This window comes from Odontomachus brunneus, unplaced genomic scaffold, assembly GCF_010583005.1.
Source record: "Odontomachus brunneus isolate Ranch 3 - 2012 unplaced genomic scaffold, Obru_v1 Obru_scaffold_038, whole genome shotgun sequence".
NCBI classification, from domain to species: Eukaryota; Metazoa; Arthropoda; class Insecta; order Hymenoptera; family Formicidae; genus Odontomachus; species Odontomachus brunneus.
In genome coordinates this window covers 2,084,814-2,103,879 of record NW_022639488.1, presented here as the reverse complement: position 1 = coordinate 2,103,879, position 19,066 = coordinate 2,084,814, and the positions used below count along the sequence as shown (strand labels likewise).

General features: G+C 41.3%; 2 protein-coding genes across 2 annotated transcripts in view; one reads left to right on the top strand and one right to left on the bottom strand.

Annotated features, from left to right (window-relative positions):
* The window catches only part of LOC116844005, a 493,975-nt gene that overhangs the window by 355,777 nt on the left and 119,132 nt on the right, over window positions 1–19,066 (top strand). The window contains exons 8-12 of the mRNA XM_032815042.1: window positions 1,096–1,189; window positions 1,271–1,363; window positions 1,791–1,880; window positions 4,193–4,410; window positions 5,501–5,639. Coding sequence (XP_032670933.1) covers window positions 1,096–1,189; window positions 1,271–1,363; window positions 1,791–1,880; window positions 4,193–4,410; window positions 5,501–5,639 — 634 coding nt within the window. The remainder of the gene's footprint in view (window positions 1–1,095; window positions 1,190–1,270; window positions 1,364–1,790; window positions 1,881–4,192; window positions 4,411–5,500; window positions 5,640–19,066) is intronic.
* Window positions 1–19,066, bottom strand: part of LOC116844007 — a 112,059-nt gene that overhangs the window by 13,442 nt on the left and 79,551 nt on the right. The window lies entirely within an intron of this gene.

Genomic DNA, 19,066 nt, shown 5'->3' with positions numbered 1-19,066 from the left:
TATCCGATCAGAAGACATCCGATGACAAATATCGGTTCATAATTTCTTGATCGGTTTAATGGCATTAATGTAATGCCATTATAATCGAAAGTATCCGATTAAATTTAATCGGACATTCTGATCAGATAAAATTTGATCGGAGTTTGAATGGGAATATCCGTTTGTTAATTTTTTAGCTAGATAATTTCTCTCAGTGTGATTATAATTTAACTCGTGGAGTTTGCATTAGAGGTGTTTACGAGAAATCAGTGCCGGCTGCGTTTCTGAATTCGACGCACCGCAGTTGATGCAACCGCACATCGATTACTCTTGTGGAGTTATCGGTGACGTCAAGAACACGTCGGCTGTTACCGCGATTTAAGCACTTCGCCTTCACCTTAACCCGTCGACTGAATGGCAAACATCGCGAGAAGCGACACGACGATTTAAGCAGCCTCGTTTCTCCGCGGCCGTTCGTTGAACGCGCCTGACGTTGGGTCCGCACGTGTACGTCGATTTATACAAAAGTATATTGCTACACTACGGGAGTGACACGTTTCACTTCGCCCGCGGCCGGTGAGGGAGAAACCGACACACGTGGGAGATGCTGTCGCGCGTGTCGACTACCGGCGACTGATTCACGTGTGCACACACGGAATTCTCCGCGGCGGGAACGATAATATTTGTTTAGAAAATTTCACGTCCGTAAACACGGTCGATAAGCACTCGAAAACACGCCGCGGGTATTCCGTCTGGCTAATACGGACAATGGCTATTTTTAGGTAACGCTTTCGACCCACGGCTGAGGATGTATTATTCGTATAGTCCCTGCAAGAAGTCACACGCTAATATTTCCATCTTTCGTATAAAATAGAATTAAAGCTCCTATTTTATTTTTGCACGTGCTTTCATTGTGTAAAAGCACTTGTAATTCTGTACAACGTAACACTACGTAAATTTTGCAGAAAAATGTCAGTATTATTCTGTCGGTAAAGTTTTCTCAATATTCCCTTAAGAGTCATATAAGGGCGGTAAGAGCCGTGCGCTGGATGTTAGGGCGAATAATAATGTTCTCACACACGTAATTTAACACGCGACACATTTTCTGATTTTCAGCTCCGACCACACGAAGGACGGCTTCACCATCTTCGTACGTGGCGATTCCAAGGAGGGTCTGGACTTCGTGGACAACGTGTTGCTACTGCTACAGGTGAGAGATCGTTTCACCGGACGGAGGTGAACTCTGTCCCACGATTGCCACAGCAATGACCCGCGATTGTCGCTTTTGCAGGACAGGATCAATGTCGCTCAGGCTCTAGTGTTTCGCGCCGCCGCGGCAATGGACGGCCCTGTCGAGTCCTTCTTACCTCTCAGTAGCGTCCAGGTGAGTTCCCGATGGCGACAACGAACAATTAAGTCCCCATTAAACGGCATTGAGCGCGCACCTTCCCGCGGGCAAGAAAGTAACCGAGAGATCCCCGTTTCTCTCTCTTTCTCTCCTTTTTTCTCGGCGATCATTGTGCGCGGCGATCCAAATTCCACGCTGCATTATATTCGGCTTCTTAAGCACGCGCACGTGCGTTTCGTACCGGTGTATTTCGTTCGGTAATTGTGTTGTCCGGCACGTTATTGCTGCGCGATCCGCCATTGTGCCAAGGGGGGCACTTTTGTCGTCGCAGGACGAATGTCGCGCGAAAGCCGCGGCGTTTGTTCCGCGACGAACGTAATTTACGGTCGCACAAGTACGATCATTGAACGACTTCGCGACGGTACATATATATATATAATTACCCATAAACGCTTCCTTTCAGGCTGTCGTCGTGAATGACGCCACTCTCGCCAAGTATATTCCCAGGCGAGAAGAAAATCACGACCAGATGCAATGGATCGCTTTTTATAAGGTAATTATGTCCCCTCGCGGTGAATACCCATACTTGTCGGCGGGGCGGCTCTTTAGCTGAAATAAATAGCGTGCCCTTCATAATGACGCAGACATTTCGTAACTGTAAATCACAGCGGCATTTGAGTCACAATTGTGAGGGCAGGCGCGATAATTGCACCGATTAACGATCAAACGATAATAGTTAATTAAATGAATAGGTATCTAAGAAGCCAGTCTACGTTCGTATTAACCTTTTCGCGCGGAATCTCTCTAATAGGCTGTAATTATTTTCACGATTTACATCTCGCGAATGTTGAATGAAACACTCGCCGATTTTTGCTCCTACGTAATGGACATAATTCGTTATGTAAATGATGGAAAGGATTAAGTTACTCTTACATCGTGTTGCGCAACGAAGAGTAATGATCGTTTAATCGCAGCTGTCGCGGCGGTGAACATTCGCGGTCAATATGTCTTGGTGAGGCAAACTTCGCGACAAATTGGTATATCGTGGCTTGTCGTTCAGCGTCGAAAGCGGCGGACGGCTATTTTGCTTGGCTCGCTTTAACATCACGACGATGAATCGGCGTATTTGACGAAATAAATGCAAGTTGAAAATCGCTCGTGCGAAATAACCGCCGTGCCGTTCTGGCCATTCCGGCAGCTTTTACGCGATGATTGTCGGGGAATTTATCGCCCGATCGTGACACTGATCGACGTTGGCAATTTGTCAGTATTTCACGATCAATGAAAGATGTAGGCACGTTCGCAGTTGCTACGATCCTTTAATTGTATGATTAATTGTACGATCAATTGTACAATAGCTAATTTTTCAATAGTGACTTAAACTTAAATTTCAGTTGCTAACAATGTATTCGAGCAGAGTTAGAATGCACGATTGATTCCTTTAAGGTCTTCTTCTTGTCATGTTTGTTTCTCGTGGTTTAGGAAAAAAAATATATATATCACTCGTAATTTTTGATTATTTTTAAAGTAATTTAATTATTTTTAAAGTAATAATAAAGTAAACACACTGAAAGAGTAATGGAAGATTGATAAATTTGCGATGAATGATTTTGTAATTTATTTTGAATATCCAAAAAACTCATTTTATCTTTTTATTTAATTGCCAGTGTTAGAAGAATATAGTGTAGACAAACTATTATTCAAGATTTTAGTTTTTTTTAATCCTAATAAAGTTTATTGTATTTTATTCTGTCCATTCACTTGTCTTTTTGTATTAATTCTAGAGGACCAAGTAAGTAATAATTATGATGCATCTTGTTGACGGAAATTATAAGTTTCAAAATTATGAAAACTATTACAAATTGTCTATAATATAAAATGTTAAAATTTGGCAAATTATGTTTTTAATATATTTAAAAACCATCATTGATAACGAATAATAAGAAAAAAGTGTTTTAAAATATTCAAATAGTGAAGAGTCAAAATTTTTCAGGCTTCTAAAGAGGGTTGCCATTTACTATACAATAAAAGAAAGAAATAAAAAAATATTTATTAGGTTTCAACAAAATATATATTTTTTTATTTGAAAAATATTTTATATTAATATAAGCAGATATGTTATTAATATCTGCCGAATAAAAATATCTTTTACTTCTTAAATATTTTTTTCTCTCAGTATTAATATTACACTTAAACCTAATTTTAAACTGATATCGAAAAATCGACCCTAATAAATTTTTGCTCATGAAAAGAAAATCGATTTACAATGAGTTTTCATCATATTCGGATTAAACGTGAGAAGGAATGTCGAGAATCTCGCGATTCCATATCTTAATCAAATTAAAGGAATAGCCAAGTGATCAATTAGTTTGCCTTTTGTTTTTCCGTTACAAAGATATGTGTGTTGTCGCATGTAAGCAACAAGGATAAACTAATTGCGCGGGAAGTACGATATCGAGAAGTCGATATCAATTATCACGCGCGCGCGACATTGGGTCGCGCGAGTTGATCTAACGCGATCGGTATTTGCGCGCACGCGGGCTGATTCGAGCGAACGGACAATTGCAGCCGAGAAATCGTCGAGATAATAGTTCGGCGTATCTGTCCGACGTGTAATGGATATGCGTCACCCGTTACGTACCTCTTTAAGCAATGTGCTCTCCGTATGTTTCACATCGGCCGTGCCGATCGACTGCGGTTCGTTGAGTCGTGTGGCCGGCGCGTTAGACGCGCGTCTACTTTTACTGCACCTCGCTGACATTCCCCCCGCATTGCCGGGGGACATTTGTTCGCGGGGATCACGAGAGAACACTGCCAGAAGGTGGCATACACCGCCACTATGATTGGTATTTTGATTCCCCGTAGGAGTACGACGGCCTCATGACGGAGTGGCAATCGGCCGGTCGCAGATTGGCCCTCGAAATGTCGGAGCTGAAGGAATGCACGAGCCTGTCCGGCACTTTGACGCCTCTCGGTCGGCTCCTCACGGACCCCACATTGAGAAGAACGTCTAGAGATGCCGAAGAGGCCATCGCCGCGCTCGAGGAACGCGCGGCCCCGCTTCTGCACGTCGAGCACGTTAGGTAGGAGAATTTTATACCTATAATGAGCGAGAGCGCGCGTACACAAGAATCGTTCTTGTGGTACACACCACGTGGGACGACACATTTTCCGCATTGCGTCTAGTCGCGAGATTTCTTCATTAAAAAAGGAATTTCTTAAATTATTCTTCCAATTAATTCTTCGCGACATCTCGCACAGAAAGTTTCTTGGAATCTAACTGGGATTTAGTCCGATTTCCCAAAATAAGTATGGCTTCTAGATAGAGATTTTAAACATGCGGCTTTAAGTGGGGAGACCCAAACTTTTCCCAATATCTTCTCTGGTCTTCATTTTACGTTAAAACTGAGTAAAATATGTTGACTTTCTAAATGAATTCAAAAATATGCTTTTGAAAATAGTGTTTTGAAAAGATTTTACTTTTTCATATTTTATTCTATTGAATACAATAGTTGCCGCATAGAAAATACTTTGGGATCTAACACTGTCTAATTGAGATCCAGCCCGATTTCCTACAATAATCATAGGTCCTAAATGAGAAATCTATGTAGGGTGGTTAGAAGTGTAATGTTTTAAATATGTGAATCTAAGTGGGACACAAATTGAGGCATTCTAACCAGAGGTCTCTTCTGCATTTGGGAAAATTCTGGAAAATTTCCATGCGGGATGCGGGGAAATTCTTTTCTTCATATTGGTTTATATACTGGTGATTTTATCATTAACATATTCATAGTCAGTGCTTTATATTGCACGCGTAGTGGCGCTGATCGAATCACAGTTACATGAGCTATTTATCCGCGAATAACTTCTGCCGGCGGTTGATCGCGATCGCATTAATTCGCGAAATTGACGGTTGTCTGCTTGATATACGCCGAACTAGCGGCGACCTGCGCATACTTATGAAGCTTATCGGCCGCAAGGACACTTTAATGCCGAGATAAGGAAGCCTCGCCGCTAGTTAAGCGACGCGCACTCGCAGTTTCGATTCGCGCGGACTCAACTTTCGCGCGGGCTCCTCTCGTGAGTCAGAGTTCGATCTTTCGTATGCGAGAGGACGGCTGCGCGAATTCCTAACGGTGCGGCCACGATCGCGGTTCCTTTTTATCTTTCCAGATTGTCGGTGAAACGAGCCCGGAGACTGGTGGAGGAGGTGGGTAAGGCCGCCACCAGGCTGGAGTCATCGTTTGAGTCGCGACGCGCGACTATCCGCAATCTCGCGGTTCTACGGAGCATCGAGGATCAGGCGCACGAGGTAAGTCCCGCGCAAATTAATACGCCTGCGAGCTGTCTCGAGGACTCTCGAGACGTCTTTCTGACCTGTGCAAACTGGCCTGGCTAATTCACCCCTTATCCGGCTGACGTTACTCTCCGCGTTAACGTCATTATGACAGAAGCCAAATAAAACGACGCGGTCATGGTCATGTTGTAATTATGACACAGCACGATATCAATTTTTTTCACTGAAAACACGATACCCCGAAGCTAGGAAATAAGCTAGAAGATAGCCAATAACTCGCCAGAAATTTCGATTATTGTCCAATAATGATCCAATAGTTACTGCCTGGGTCCTACTCAGTTTGGTCGGCGCTTTCAGAGTCGAAATTTTGATTCCACTTTCGACTTCAATATTTCATTTAATGCTTGTTTGGATATCAACCTTTCGTGATTCCACTTAACCTACTAGCTTTGTCGAGAGATTTTATTTAGAATCTACAAGTGATATTTTACTGTCGTTTGGAAGCGCTAAGTAGGTATTTCAGTTTCCATGTGTATTACACATACACTGATTCATCAGAATATACATATGTTAGAAAATTCAGATATAAAATACGGCTAAAATTTTGACTTGGAAGTAAGAACTAGAATGTTTCGACTGGTATAATCTAGTTATATCTAATTATGTTTGACCTGACTATCTTCTGACTAGTTTTGATTCAGAAAATACTTCCTTAATAACGTCATTAAGAATATGAATTTCCGGCCAACAATCAAGTAAAGTCAGGATTTTTATCGCGCAAATACGGGATTTGTTTGGGCAACGAGTAACACGCGTCGTTACTCCGGAAACGCGAACGTTGTCCAACCGTTAGAGTCGCGTTGGAGAGTCCGAGGCTTGCACGGGCGCGTCGTCGTGTGTGGATGTTGCTTAAGGGTTGACGACGGCCACTGTGGCCTTGAACCAGAAGAAGAAGAAGAAGAAGATCGTCGGTGTACCGCGACGTGGCTTGTTATTCCGCGCGTGCATGAAAGCTCGCGCCGTACACGGTCGCTCCTCGACCGGCTTGCCTCTTCTGGACGATTACGCCGAAGTTATTGCGCGCGATGCTTACGCTGTCTCGCATATTCGCGGGCCCTCTTCCTCCCTTCCGAGCCACGTATGGCGGCTGCTCCTTGGAGCGGACATCGGATTCAAGCGGTCAGCTCCCTTCGTCGACAGAGGCGAGCGTACAAAAGGTTCCCTGTCCTCGCGCGAGGCTTCCATAAACGAGCTTTTGCCTCGAAAATCGCTGCGCTAAGCATACCTGATCGTCGAACAGGGTTTCTGTCGCATCGACGTTTGGTCTCGCATCGATCCTTTGTCTCCGAGCATGCCTTTGATACCGGTTTGTTGTTCCTTGGTCCTCCGTAAATACTACGGGGCTTTTGTCAGAAGCGTCGAAAGGACTCTCCCTTTTAGTGTCAGGAAAGGCTTCGTTTCGTGGGACATTTGTTTATTTATAATTCACTGTTCGACTGTACCATGGAAAAATTATACTGTAATATTCTCGCGCCTTAAAATTTTTATAGGAACATGTTATTTAATAATTTTAATAATTGTTATTTAATGTTATAGTTAATGTGTTATTTAATAATCTTAATAATTTTATATAAAGATTGATCTTTTTATAATCCAATATATGTCAATATTATTTGCCTGCAACTAGAGATGTAAAATTTACCGTCAAACGATTGCTTACGGTAAAATGGTAATTTATTGGTAATTTTGATAAAATTCGTTGTTTTTGATCGTGCAAAAATATTCTTGTTTTCCGCACTAATGCATAAGATAAAACAACATTCTTCTTATATTTTCATCAAATATATAATTATACATCTGATAATCTCTGAAATGTCTGTCAGATGAAAGAAAGCAAACTATTTACAATCCCTCGAGAATATTAAAGTCTATATCTTAAAATATTACTAAAGCAAAGTAATAAGTGAAAATGCTGTGAGCGTATAAGATAATAATATAGATTAAAACTAAAAAACTTTTTATTAAAATTTTTTATTATTTTAAAATTTTTTTATTTGTGTAATTTTTTTTCTAAATTACTATTTCATCAGCTTTTCGAAATTATCGAGTAATTCACCGTTATTTACCGAGTAAGTTACCGTCATAGATTGGTAACGTCATTTTCATCTCTTCTTGTCGTTTTGAGCTCCGAGGCGTGGAATTGATATTTTTTTTTTTTTTACGAAAATTTCGACAGACCTATTTGCGAAAGTACTTAACGTCGTAGATTAGGTTCTCCCTCCCCCCTCTTGCCCCGATGCTTTCTCCTGCGGCAATCTCGGCGGGTCGAGTGATTGTTCAGCCGCCGATTCCGAGAGAGGTGCCTAAAGCAAACACGTGTTAACGCGTTTTCCCTGTATTAGAGACGCCACGGCGATCGGCGGGCTCGCGCGCAATCATGCGCTGCCTCCCCGCCGTACTCCACACTCGCTATTTTCATAATGACGACGGTGGACGTGGCCGGCGCGCGCGTTACCAACGCGTCCGAGTATAATCGATAATACGACGGCGGAATCGCACTAGCCGATAAACGATCCGGGAAGCGACGGTATCTCTCTCGCGTCGATGGCTCGACTCAGCGTTGTCAGAATCGTCCGATATCTCTAGCCGCTCGCGACTTTCGAATCTTCTACTTTTCTCTACGAAACGAACTGCTCGCTGGAAGGAGGACAGTTGTCTTTTTTTATATGATTAATATGCCTGCTACCAATGTGTAGGGCAGAAGTGGCATAAAAGGGACATTTTTGTTCAGAATAAAATAGTAAATAGATTAAAGGACTATTTTAGTTTTTATCAGTCATTTTTTTTTAGAAACGTCAATTATCGAACAATAATAATCGGTGATGATAACCATTTTTTATTACTAATTCTACATGCGTTATTTTTTATTTTTTGAAAAAATGTGTTTTGTTACTTCCATAAACTGATCGTATTGAAAGGATCGTTGAGTTTTTTTATGAAAAAGACAGTATGCTAAAATAAAGGAAATTCTCAAATAATTAACAAAAAAGATAATTTGATATAAAAGTAATATTAATGAGAGATTAAAAATATTACAAATATCAGATTCAGTTTTGCTTATTAATTATAATAAAATTAAGTTATCTAATAGCCTAATGAATAAAAAAATTCTCTAATAAAAACAGAAGTACTTCATAAAAATAATCAAATTAACATAAAATCGCAGAAAATCAGATTTAACTTAATAATTAGGTAGTAATTAGGTAATTAATTAAACGTTGATCACAGTTGCTTGATGGCAAAGTATGAACAAAAAAATGAAAAACGCCTTTTATACCACATGATTCACCTAATTCTTTACACGTCCCTCTCTTTCATGGCACCTCTCCTCTAGTATATATATTTTTTTTTAAGTAATTTGCATTTCATCGCGAAACGTCCCACGATTATTTTCGATCATTTTACCTTCAATCGATCGTTTTACTCTTTCCTTTCTCTCTTCTTCTTTTCTAACCTTTTTTGCACGGTGCAAGCGCGCTGAGAACCCGCGATTTTCCGCGGCGTTCTCGTCGCGCCAAACGAGCCGCCATCTAAACGCGATTTTACACGCGAGTAAAACGCGCCTTTAACGAGCCCTCCGGGGCGCAAATGAAATTGAGCTCGCCGCGAATCCTCATTCTTCGCGCACAAGCGAATCAGAAATTACCACTACGGCGCGGATCGCGCACAATTGCTGCCCTTCCGTTGATCGCTTTATAATTATTAATTATCCATCACGTCGCGCGTAAAGAATAGCGATGGTCCGCCCTTCGGGAATCTGAGTGTGAATGAATGACCTGGGCGTTCCGCGAGGCCCACCGGTGTATAATTCTCACCGTTTCATCGCATTTCCTCTCTCTCTCTGTCCTCCGTTCGTGTTCTGTGGTCATCAAGAGCGTCCAAAACGTGAAAGTGGAGAATAGCATTCGTCGAAATTGCGAGACCTGACGGCGTTTTGGTTCACCTTAATCAAGAACACCAACGTGCTTCTTAATTGGCCATAGCTATGCAAGAATGATCCAACTCGCAAAATTAGAATGTTTGAGTTCTTGTTGCTAATAGACAGTCCATTTGTTTTATGCTTTCTGCGTAAAACAAAAATGATCCAAGTCTTGTGGGCGCTTCAAAATCAATTAAATAACAGTTTCTATTTCCTGCCAGTTGCGTCCCTTATTATGTTAGTTACATCTTTTTCACCCATTTTTCAAGAATTGAGCTTGCAGTGACTTAATAATAAACTTTTGAAATACTTGAAACAAGCAACATTCGTTTTGAATGCAGTATTCTGTGTAAATTTTCAGTTCGCTCAGAATAGAGTAAACGTCCAGTAGTCGGCACTGTGCCAGTTTTCAACACTTTCACGCGAATTTGATCAAATATTAAAATGTGTACATGGAAATTAATAGAATTTAATAATAATAGAAATATATAGAAATATATCGAAATATATAATATAAATATATAGAATATTAATAGAAATTAATAATAATTAATGATTAATAAATAATTAATAAATCCCTATACACACTTTAATATTTAATATATCGTTAACAACTGAATTGTATAAATTAGGAAAAGCTCAAAGTGCCAAACGCTAATGTGAACTCGAACGGAATATGAATTTCTCTCTCTTTCTGCTGGTTGAAGGCACGGTGCGAATGCACCTCGCGCAACTCTTTCGGGTTAATGCCGAATTACCTAGCCGCGAGCCGATGATAATGCACCGACACGTGTTCCGTAACGCGCGCTAAAAGCCGTGGCAAAAACGCGCGGGCGCGAAATCGGCCGAAAAATGGCGCGTAAGTGCGCGCGCTCACACGCCCGCCTCTACCTCTCAATCTCACTCGTGCGCCCGATTCTTTTTCTTGCGCCGAGTCGTTAAGCCTGTACGGCCGGCGCGGCTTCCTACACGCACAAAGCATTCCTCAATAATTAGATACGAGATGCGTGCTCGCCGCGCGCGCGTTCGCCCGAAGACGCGCGTATACAGTCGGCCGCGCGAAGTCGTATACCCGGTGTACCGAGACGAGCCTCGCGTTGGACTTTCACCTGGACGAGACCGCCACTTAATATGCCACGATTATAATTTCGATCGGCCGATAACGACCACGGCCCTTGGGATTTTCGTCGGAAAAGGGAACACACACGCGCCTCTCCTCTTCGCGGCGTTTTTACGGACGCGAGGTCGCGTCCACGTGCGCGCTCCGCGACGGATTCACGCTGGGACTCACGCCGGGATTTAAAAAGCTCGATCGCCGGCTTATCATTGATCCACGATTCATTCCAAGTGCATTCTTTCGCGGCCGCGTCGAAAAGCATGAAGGAGCTCCGCGGCAATTAATCCGTGACGTAGGCACTTCCTTATTGCCTTAGTTAATCGCGGGACGTTCCCGCGTGCGAATGATGATAACGGGCCTTCTCTCCGCGCGGAATACTGCGGCGGCCGGACCGCGGGGACCGGCGGAACGGCGGCGTGGTCCAATCGCGATTATTCATCCCGCGTGTACTTATTATCTTATTAACCGCGCGATGATGTGATCGGGAACGCGTAGTGGTAATGGGTAGTTTAGCGCTTCGGCCGATCCATCTATCATCAGCAAGTGGCAATAAAGAAAACCAGGTAGCAATCCGGGCGATAACGCGAGACAACATTATTGGACTGATTAATTATTAATCGGAACGATTTTCCCGCGAGGCCGCGGAGCGTTGATGTGTTTACGAGCGTTAGCAACGCGTTAGTCGCCCTTCGTGCATTCGAAGCGCTCCGGATAAATGAGGGATGAGAATCGGGATGATGCAGCGAATAGACTCGAAAGAAATATTGGAATTTGTCGACGAATTAATTTAAAAATCAATAAAGGTTACACAGGGAGATAATATTGTAGTTTTGTTTATGTAAACTCTTTTCAATGTTGCCATATTTCCAATAATGCAGGAATAGACTGTCAGTAAAATCTGTCTTGCCAAGGAAGATGTAACAATGTTAAAGCTTAATTAATAAAGTTCAACTGAAGTAATAGCAAATTACTTCAATTCAAATTAATTAAATAGCAAATTTTCTAATAGCATACTTCAGTTCCTGAAATATAAATAGCGTGCATGAAATGAAAGGATAATAAATTATTACACAGTATTATTAGTAATCCAAGCAGACATGTCTCGAAATGATCTACTGTGGTTTCTACAATTCTTTTGTATGCATGGGTGAAAAGTAACATTAATATTTTGTTACGATAACCATATTTAATGATAATATCAAGTGATATGCCTAGTATTTTCTTCGTGCTTTTATATATCAGATAAGAGTACAATGAAAATTCAAGTATTTCTGCTCTAAAAGGATCACTTCGTGGTTTTGTACTCACTGGATCTCGAGATAAATACTAAAAAGCACATGAGCAACATATCCCTGAGGCCATATAGCCCCGGTCTTCCCTATATACCAAATAAGCTCTGTATATACCAAATAAGCCGAGCGCACGCGATCGAGCGATTTCAATCTGAATGATTGCCGCGCACATCAAGTAGATCGAAAGTACCACACGCTCCGTACAGTGGCACGCACAAGGAAGGACGACGAGTCCTGGCAGGAAGTGGGTCGGTCTCGACAATTGTTTAATTGTCCGATCGAAGCGCGCGTACACACACATACAAATATATACACGTACACACAAACTTGAGGCGTACCCCGCTTTCACGTATGGATCGTCGCAACGGGGAAATCAGGATAGACATTCGGAGTTGCCTCATTGGCATTGCTAAACGAGATTATTCCATTTCGTAAGACGAAAGATGAAGATGCCTCAGATGTCGCCGTAAAGTCGTATCGTATTTAACGAATGATTCTGCGATAAAAATCGAGATAGAAAGCGCGGCGATGGTCTTTCTGTCAATGAAGAATCGTCCACAGTACAGTTACAGTTACGTGTTAAAGTCGTAGCGCCAGTCTATGAATTGATTATTTGTTTTTTCGTGTAAATTGATGATTGCTCACACACATTGATGAGTTCAGTAAAAAACATTTTAATTTTTCGCGAGTGAAAATCAATTATTTGTACAATTCTTTAACAGATTTCAGAATTAAGCGAGCAGGTATTTCAAAGCCATCTTTGGCGTATTTAAAAATCTTGCTTGCTTAATTTTGTAACTTGTTAGAAAATACTAAAAATAACCGGTTTCGCTAACTTACCCCGGTATTCAACTAATCTTGGTCTCCCCTAAATATCTACGCCAACTGACAGCTCGAGATGTTAATTTTGATATTTTTTATCATTTTTGTCGCATATTGAGCAACCTAATTCGTTGTTGCGTGCACTTTTAGTGTGTACAAGCACTTGTAATCCCGTGCAATCAATACAATTGTAAACTTTGCAGAAAAAGGTCAGTATTTTGTCGATAAAGTTTTCAAATGTAGCATTCGCTTAAGACGTAACTGCGACCGCATTGCAGATTCTTAAGATCGCGATCGTCACATGTATCCACACAAATCACTCGTTTCTCACCTCTAAGTCGGAGGATATTAGACGTTCTAATTTCAAACCACGCGATTGGTCACACGCGAATCCATTCGAGAACACGTCCGCAAAAGAACGACCTGCTCCATTCGACAATATCGATCCGCGCGATCGGCGTGATTCACCTGAAGTGGTGCTTTCGTTCGTTGTAAAATCGACGCGCTTTGTTGTCGGAGAAGGAGAGTGACCAGGAAGAAAAAAAAGGACCTAGGAACACGCACGACAATAATAATCACGGGCAAGTGCCCGGAGCGGAGATCTCGTCGTTGTGCATTCCGTTATTACGCGTTCCACTTTAACGATCCGTGAGGTTCGCGCGAACCTCCTGCTCTCCCATTGACCGTCAACATCGATCGGATGTCGAACTGGTCGAGTCAATAATAGACCGGCAATCGTCAATCGAATGATAGCGAAGGTAAAATTCCTTTTGGAATTTCTCCTCGGGATAAAAATGTAGAGAATGAAAATGTTTTGAATGAATAATCCAGCTTGCGTCTTACGTGTGTAGATAACCGGTTGGTACATGAATACCAACATTAATTGCGAGATTAATATGCAGAACATTTTTTGGTACTTTCTAACAGATTTATAGACCACACAAACGCGATTATTAATATAAAAAACTTGATAATGAAAAAATAATTTTGAGATGATTCTAATAAAAATAAAAAATATTATAAAGACTATAAGAACGCCTTCCGTTTGCGCTAAAAAAGACCTTATAAGCTCTAAGAAAATAATTTTAAATCCTACGTATCTGTAATATTCCATGTAATATTCTATCTTAACACTCTGACGATATTAGAAGTCGACACGAAAATTTAACCGACTGAGTCAATAATTACAAATCTTCCTACAATAATATAATTAGTTACCTATCTCATTTGCGTTTTTCGCACCATTTTTTCTAATGTTGTTAGGATATTAAAATAGGATTGCAGATACACAGGAATTCTAATACAAAATTATTTCTTGTTTTTTAAGACTTTTGAGATTTTTGAACACGGTCCATTTTTCTTTAAAAAGTTCTCTTATTTCGCACTTATTAATTATTTACCAAAAACTTGTTTATGAAGTCGGTTAAAAACAAGAGTTTAGTCGCGTATCTCTACATTCCGGGTTTTCAAGAAATCAATGGAATTACCTAATTACCAGGTCACTTGGTCAAATTCGGGTAATGACACTAATCTAAGAACTATATAGAAATACTGACACAAGTTACAACAGTTTCATCTCAATATTAATAACGGCTCTCGAGTTGAGGGAACACAAACAACGAAACATATATACAGAACAGACTGCAAGAGAACCTTCTTTTTTGAAGTCGGTTAAAAAAATATTTGTCGACACATTTAGTTAAATTTATTCACTGTACATTTGTCAAGCTCTCGCAATTTGTCCCGTACGATCTAGTAGCCATGAAAGTCGAGCGCCTGGTATATCCGAAAAAGAGAGTCAGTCCGACGACACCGCTCATCAATCGTTCACCTCGCTCCGTGATCTCGTCGGCACTCTCTGTTCCCCGTCTTTGACCGACCGCCGTATTTGGTTCACGGAAATAGCGCGTCGTCTCTCGACGACGGTGGGAGACGGGGAGGCGAGCGGGGAAAAAGGAGTTCTCGGGAGGGCTTGCGGACTTGCCGATCGAATTAATTGCCGTAACACCGGTTCCTCCCTCTCGATGAGAGCGAGCGAGCGAACGAGCGAGCGCCGCGCATGGAATTACGGACATATGTGGGAAAGTGTGCTGAATCGTCGTCGTTCGTCGACACAGTGGCCTTCACCCGGGAGATTTTTGACGGGTGTGTGATAGCCCGCGCGCAACAAGGAAGAGAGGTCCAAATTAACGCGAAATCTTTTCTAACTTCATCGTATGAATCTCTGATGCGAGCGCGCGAGGATGGACTAATAATTTCCTTCAAAGTGTTATTCGCTACATTTTTTAACAGGTGTTCTTTTAACACCTGCTCTCATCGTGTTGACGTGTTCTTGTTAGAAAGTCATAAAACTATAAATCTCTGGAAAGCACTGCTGTAAAACGTTACTCATCTCCTTGATTTAGTATAACTCTCTCGATCTTCTAGAGCTATTATTTGAATCCTTTTTTCTCTCTTTCTCTTGCGAATTTGACGTTGCGGAGTGATGTGTTAAGACGCATATTTCACGATCCGTTACCGTGGGTCAATTGCAATGTATGAACAAGGGGAAATTAGAAATCCTAGTACCCGCGGTGCTCGGAAACCGGGGCGAGGGGGAAGGGGGCGGGCGTTGTGCGAGTAAAATTCCCTTTTGTACGTAGAGTCGGGCGTACGTTTTCCTGCCATTTCGTAGAAAGTAGTGAGTTGCTCGGCTCGTGCTCGCGCGTGGCTATAATTTCGCATATTTTCTACGGGGAGTTAAATATTTATCCCATATTATGTACGCGCGTCCGTGTTAAGGCGTGTCCACCGACGTGAGAAATTTCCGATACAATATGTAAGCGGGCGGCGGACCGTGACCATTTTATTGAAAATATTTCTGCCGCCGACTTTTCTAACGGTACGCGGAATAACGAGCCATTCTACGTCCGAGGGTGAAGGAAGGAGGGAGGGAAAACGCGCGCTTTAGCGGGGTAATTTGCACGAACTACCCAATATTGGATTATCGTGCCTCTTTCACCTAAAAAAAAAAAAGGAACCACGAAACAGGACCGCCGAGAGCATTGTCGTCGCTCCGGCAAATCCCGTTAATTTTCCGCGTTAATTTCCCTCTGTGAAGTTTCTCCTTGGCGCAACTCTCTTTCATGCTTCTTCGTATATATATATATATATATATATATATATATATATATATATACTTTCAGAATAACTTTCCACTTTATTTCAACAATGGTAACTGTCCATTGCCGGCGTTTAATTGTCCATCAAGTGCGCGGGCCATCGTACCGCCGGGAAAGGTAGCAAACGATCAGAGAGGTTCTCGAACAAAGATTTATTATCGATGCCGGTATAACGCGCGCGCATCGGAAGAGAGAGAGAGAGAGAAAGAGAGAGAGAGAGAGAGAGAGAGAGAGAGAGAGAGAAGCTTTCTGGAAGAAAACAAACAAGCAATCCGACTTTCATTTATGGGCTCTTCGTGCCACGGTGTTCGCTCTCCTTGGCCGACACGAGATGCATTTCCCCGACGCAATTCACATTTTTGCTTCACGTTAGCGTGATACGTGGCGGGCTTTCCAGATTAGTTCGGATGGATGAAAGAGAGAAAAAGAGAGAGAGAAGCACGTGTTCTCGAGATCAAACGACAGATCTCGCCGGTCCTCTTACCTTCCCATTCGTTTATCTCCTTGGACACAGGCCGACTTTTACACCCAATTACGTGCAATGGATTGAAACGGGCGTCACGTTTTACATTTACTCGCGCTTTCCACTAACTATCGTCTCGCCAGAGACGGCAGTATTAAAGGGCTCCTCCCGACTGATAATTACGTTGCATTAAGATATGGTTGCTCGAGATTCAAGGGAGACGGCTAGCCCGAGATATTCGCTGTACGAACTTTTGCTTTTGATCTCTTCTCGTCCTTTCCACCTTGCTCGAGAAACTGCCGATATGACTTTCCTTCGAGCCCTCGATACTTGACTTTCAAAGCCCACCTTTGCTCTCTGCGGCTTACAAGTTTCAATCCTCGACCGTATTAAAAAGATATACATGTTGTGTGTGTGTATATGCTTATATACATGTGTGTGCTTGATATTTGATATATACTTTACTAGAACTAAATAATTTGTGAGCATATTCGATATAAAGTTAAAGAAAAGAAGAAACTTTTAATTATGACAATTTAGTTTCATCATTTATTTTCAATATGAATGTTGTTCCTGTCTTGACCGATGTGACGTGAAAGTCACAATATGACTGTTGTTTTTTTAGTATGTTGATAGTAACTGCCCAACGTGACCTTAGAGTTTTATTTTGGGAAAATTAGAAAAATAAAATTTCACCTTATATATATTGAGTACTTTAGTTTTAAAACATTCTATGTACGTGGAAAAATTTTGTACAGAAATTAATTTGGGCAGTACAAGGTTAAAATATTAAAGGAGAAGAAACTGACGTTTTGAATTACCAAAGATACAAAATTTTGCCGTGATCTTATTCACACATCGGAAGAAAACAATTTCTCTACACTTTATTTTTACGATTTCTCCACCCGAATGTCGATTTCGTCCAGCCGAAAATTGGAAGTGACGCGCACCCTCTTTTTGTACGCATAATGATTTCTCTTTTCGATCTTTTGCGTCATTCCTTACTTACCGCGCCTAAAAAAGGCTATCTCTTCCTCTCTACGGGCGATCGTTAAGGAGATGATGCTCCGGCTGTCGTCCGCACAAATCCGCGCGGTCTCGTCACGCACGGACCAGCGATTCCCCGTAGAATGAATCTTAATAAGGAAGTGCCGACAGTTCGCAAAATGATGCGCGAGAGCGTGTAAAGTGGACTTTCACGGTGCGATCGGCTGACTGGGTAAATAACAGCGGATAAAGCGCACGCCCGGACGAAACGATCGTGCTCCACGTTCTCCGCAACGATCCGTGCACGGTGCATTTTGCATAATACGCTAATCCCGTGTATTTTTCTTCCATAAAAGTTAAAAGCGCCGGCTTTCTTCCACTTACGCGTGTTCGCTTAGACACAGCGCTCGGCGGCATATTTCCGGCGGGGAACTATACCGGCGGTCTCGAAATTGCTGACTCGAATTCGCTGTCTTATACGGGATTTTCATCTCGTATCACTTTCCTTTTCGTTCGATTTATTCGTGCAAAGTGCGAATACTCTTCGGCCACTTCGTTTTTGAGGCGTAACGACAACGTGTCGTCCGTGTTTAACGAGAATTCATCCCGAATAAGTCTCGCGGAGGATCAATATTTGTTGCTCGACGCCGACGATGTTGGCGAATGCTTGATGTCTAATATTTAAAGTACACAAAGAGATATCGACGAAAATAACTCTCCTTCATTATTATTGTAAATTCTAACGGAGCAAAAAAATTGATCGTGCGAAATTAGCATACTGAGAGAAGAATATTTGAATAATAAAATGAATATTTATTCGGAGAATACTAATAACATATTTAAGGTAAATTTCCTAAGAACTAAACTAAACTAAGAAAGCATGATTAGTTTTGCATTTTTATTAATTAGTGAAATTTCAAAAGAAACTAACGTTAATATAGAAAGTAAGCATATGGTTTGTCAGCGATGGAGACATAATAAATAATAAGAAATAAAATAAACAATTGTTTTCATGAAAAGCTAAGATTTTAGGGGAATGTAAATTCTCTTATTTGAAAAATATTTTATACCAGTTTGAACTACTCCTCTCGTGTTTATATCTGGAATATCTAAATTATCGCAATGTCAAGGGAATAAAATTAGGTAGGAAAAGGTAGAGTGTTTTTGCTTCCTTTCCCTTTATCTTTTTCTCAAACCTGAACAAAGTCTGATCTACAATATGCTCTTTGCTTCCTGCTTCTTTCTCTTTATCTCTTTCTGACTCAAATCTTAAGCTTTAAGCCAGAAAAAGACAAGACAAAAAGACAGAAGACAAGAAACAGAATGCAAAAAGTATATTGTAGGCTTAAACCTTAAGCCGGAAAAAGGCGAAGAGAACAAGAAACAAAAATAAAAAGCATATTATAGATTAAGTTTAAATCTTTATTTGAAGACGGTTTAAACTTAGGTTAAGACTTAATCCACATTGGCGAAAGACTTAACCCACATTGGTGGGCATATTAATTAGTTTTTCTGTCAGTACATTCGATCTTCAAATATATTAGAAGAGACGTTTGTTGATGCGTTGGAAAATACACGCAACAAATTAGAGAATCGTCATCTGCATTTGTGATAAATATTG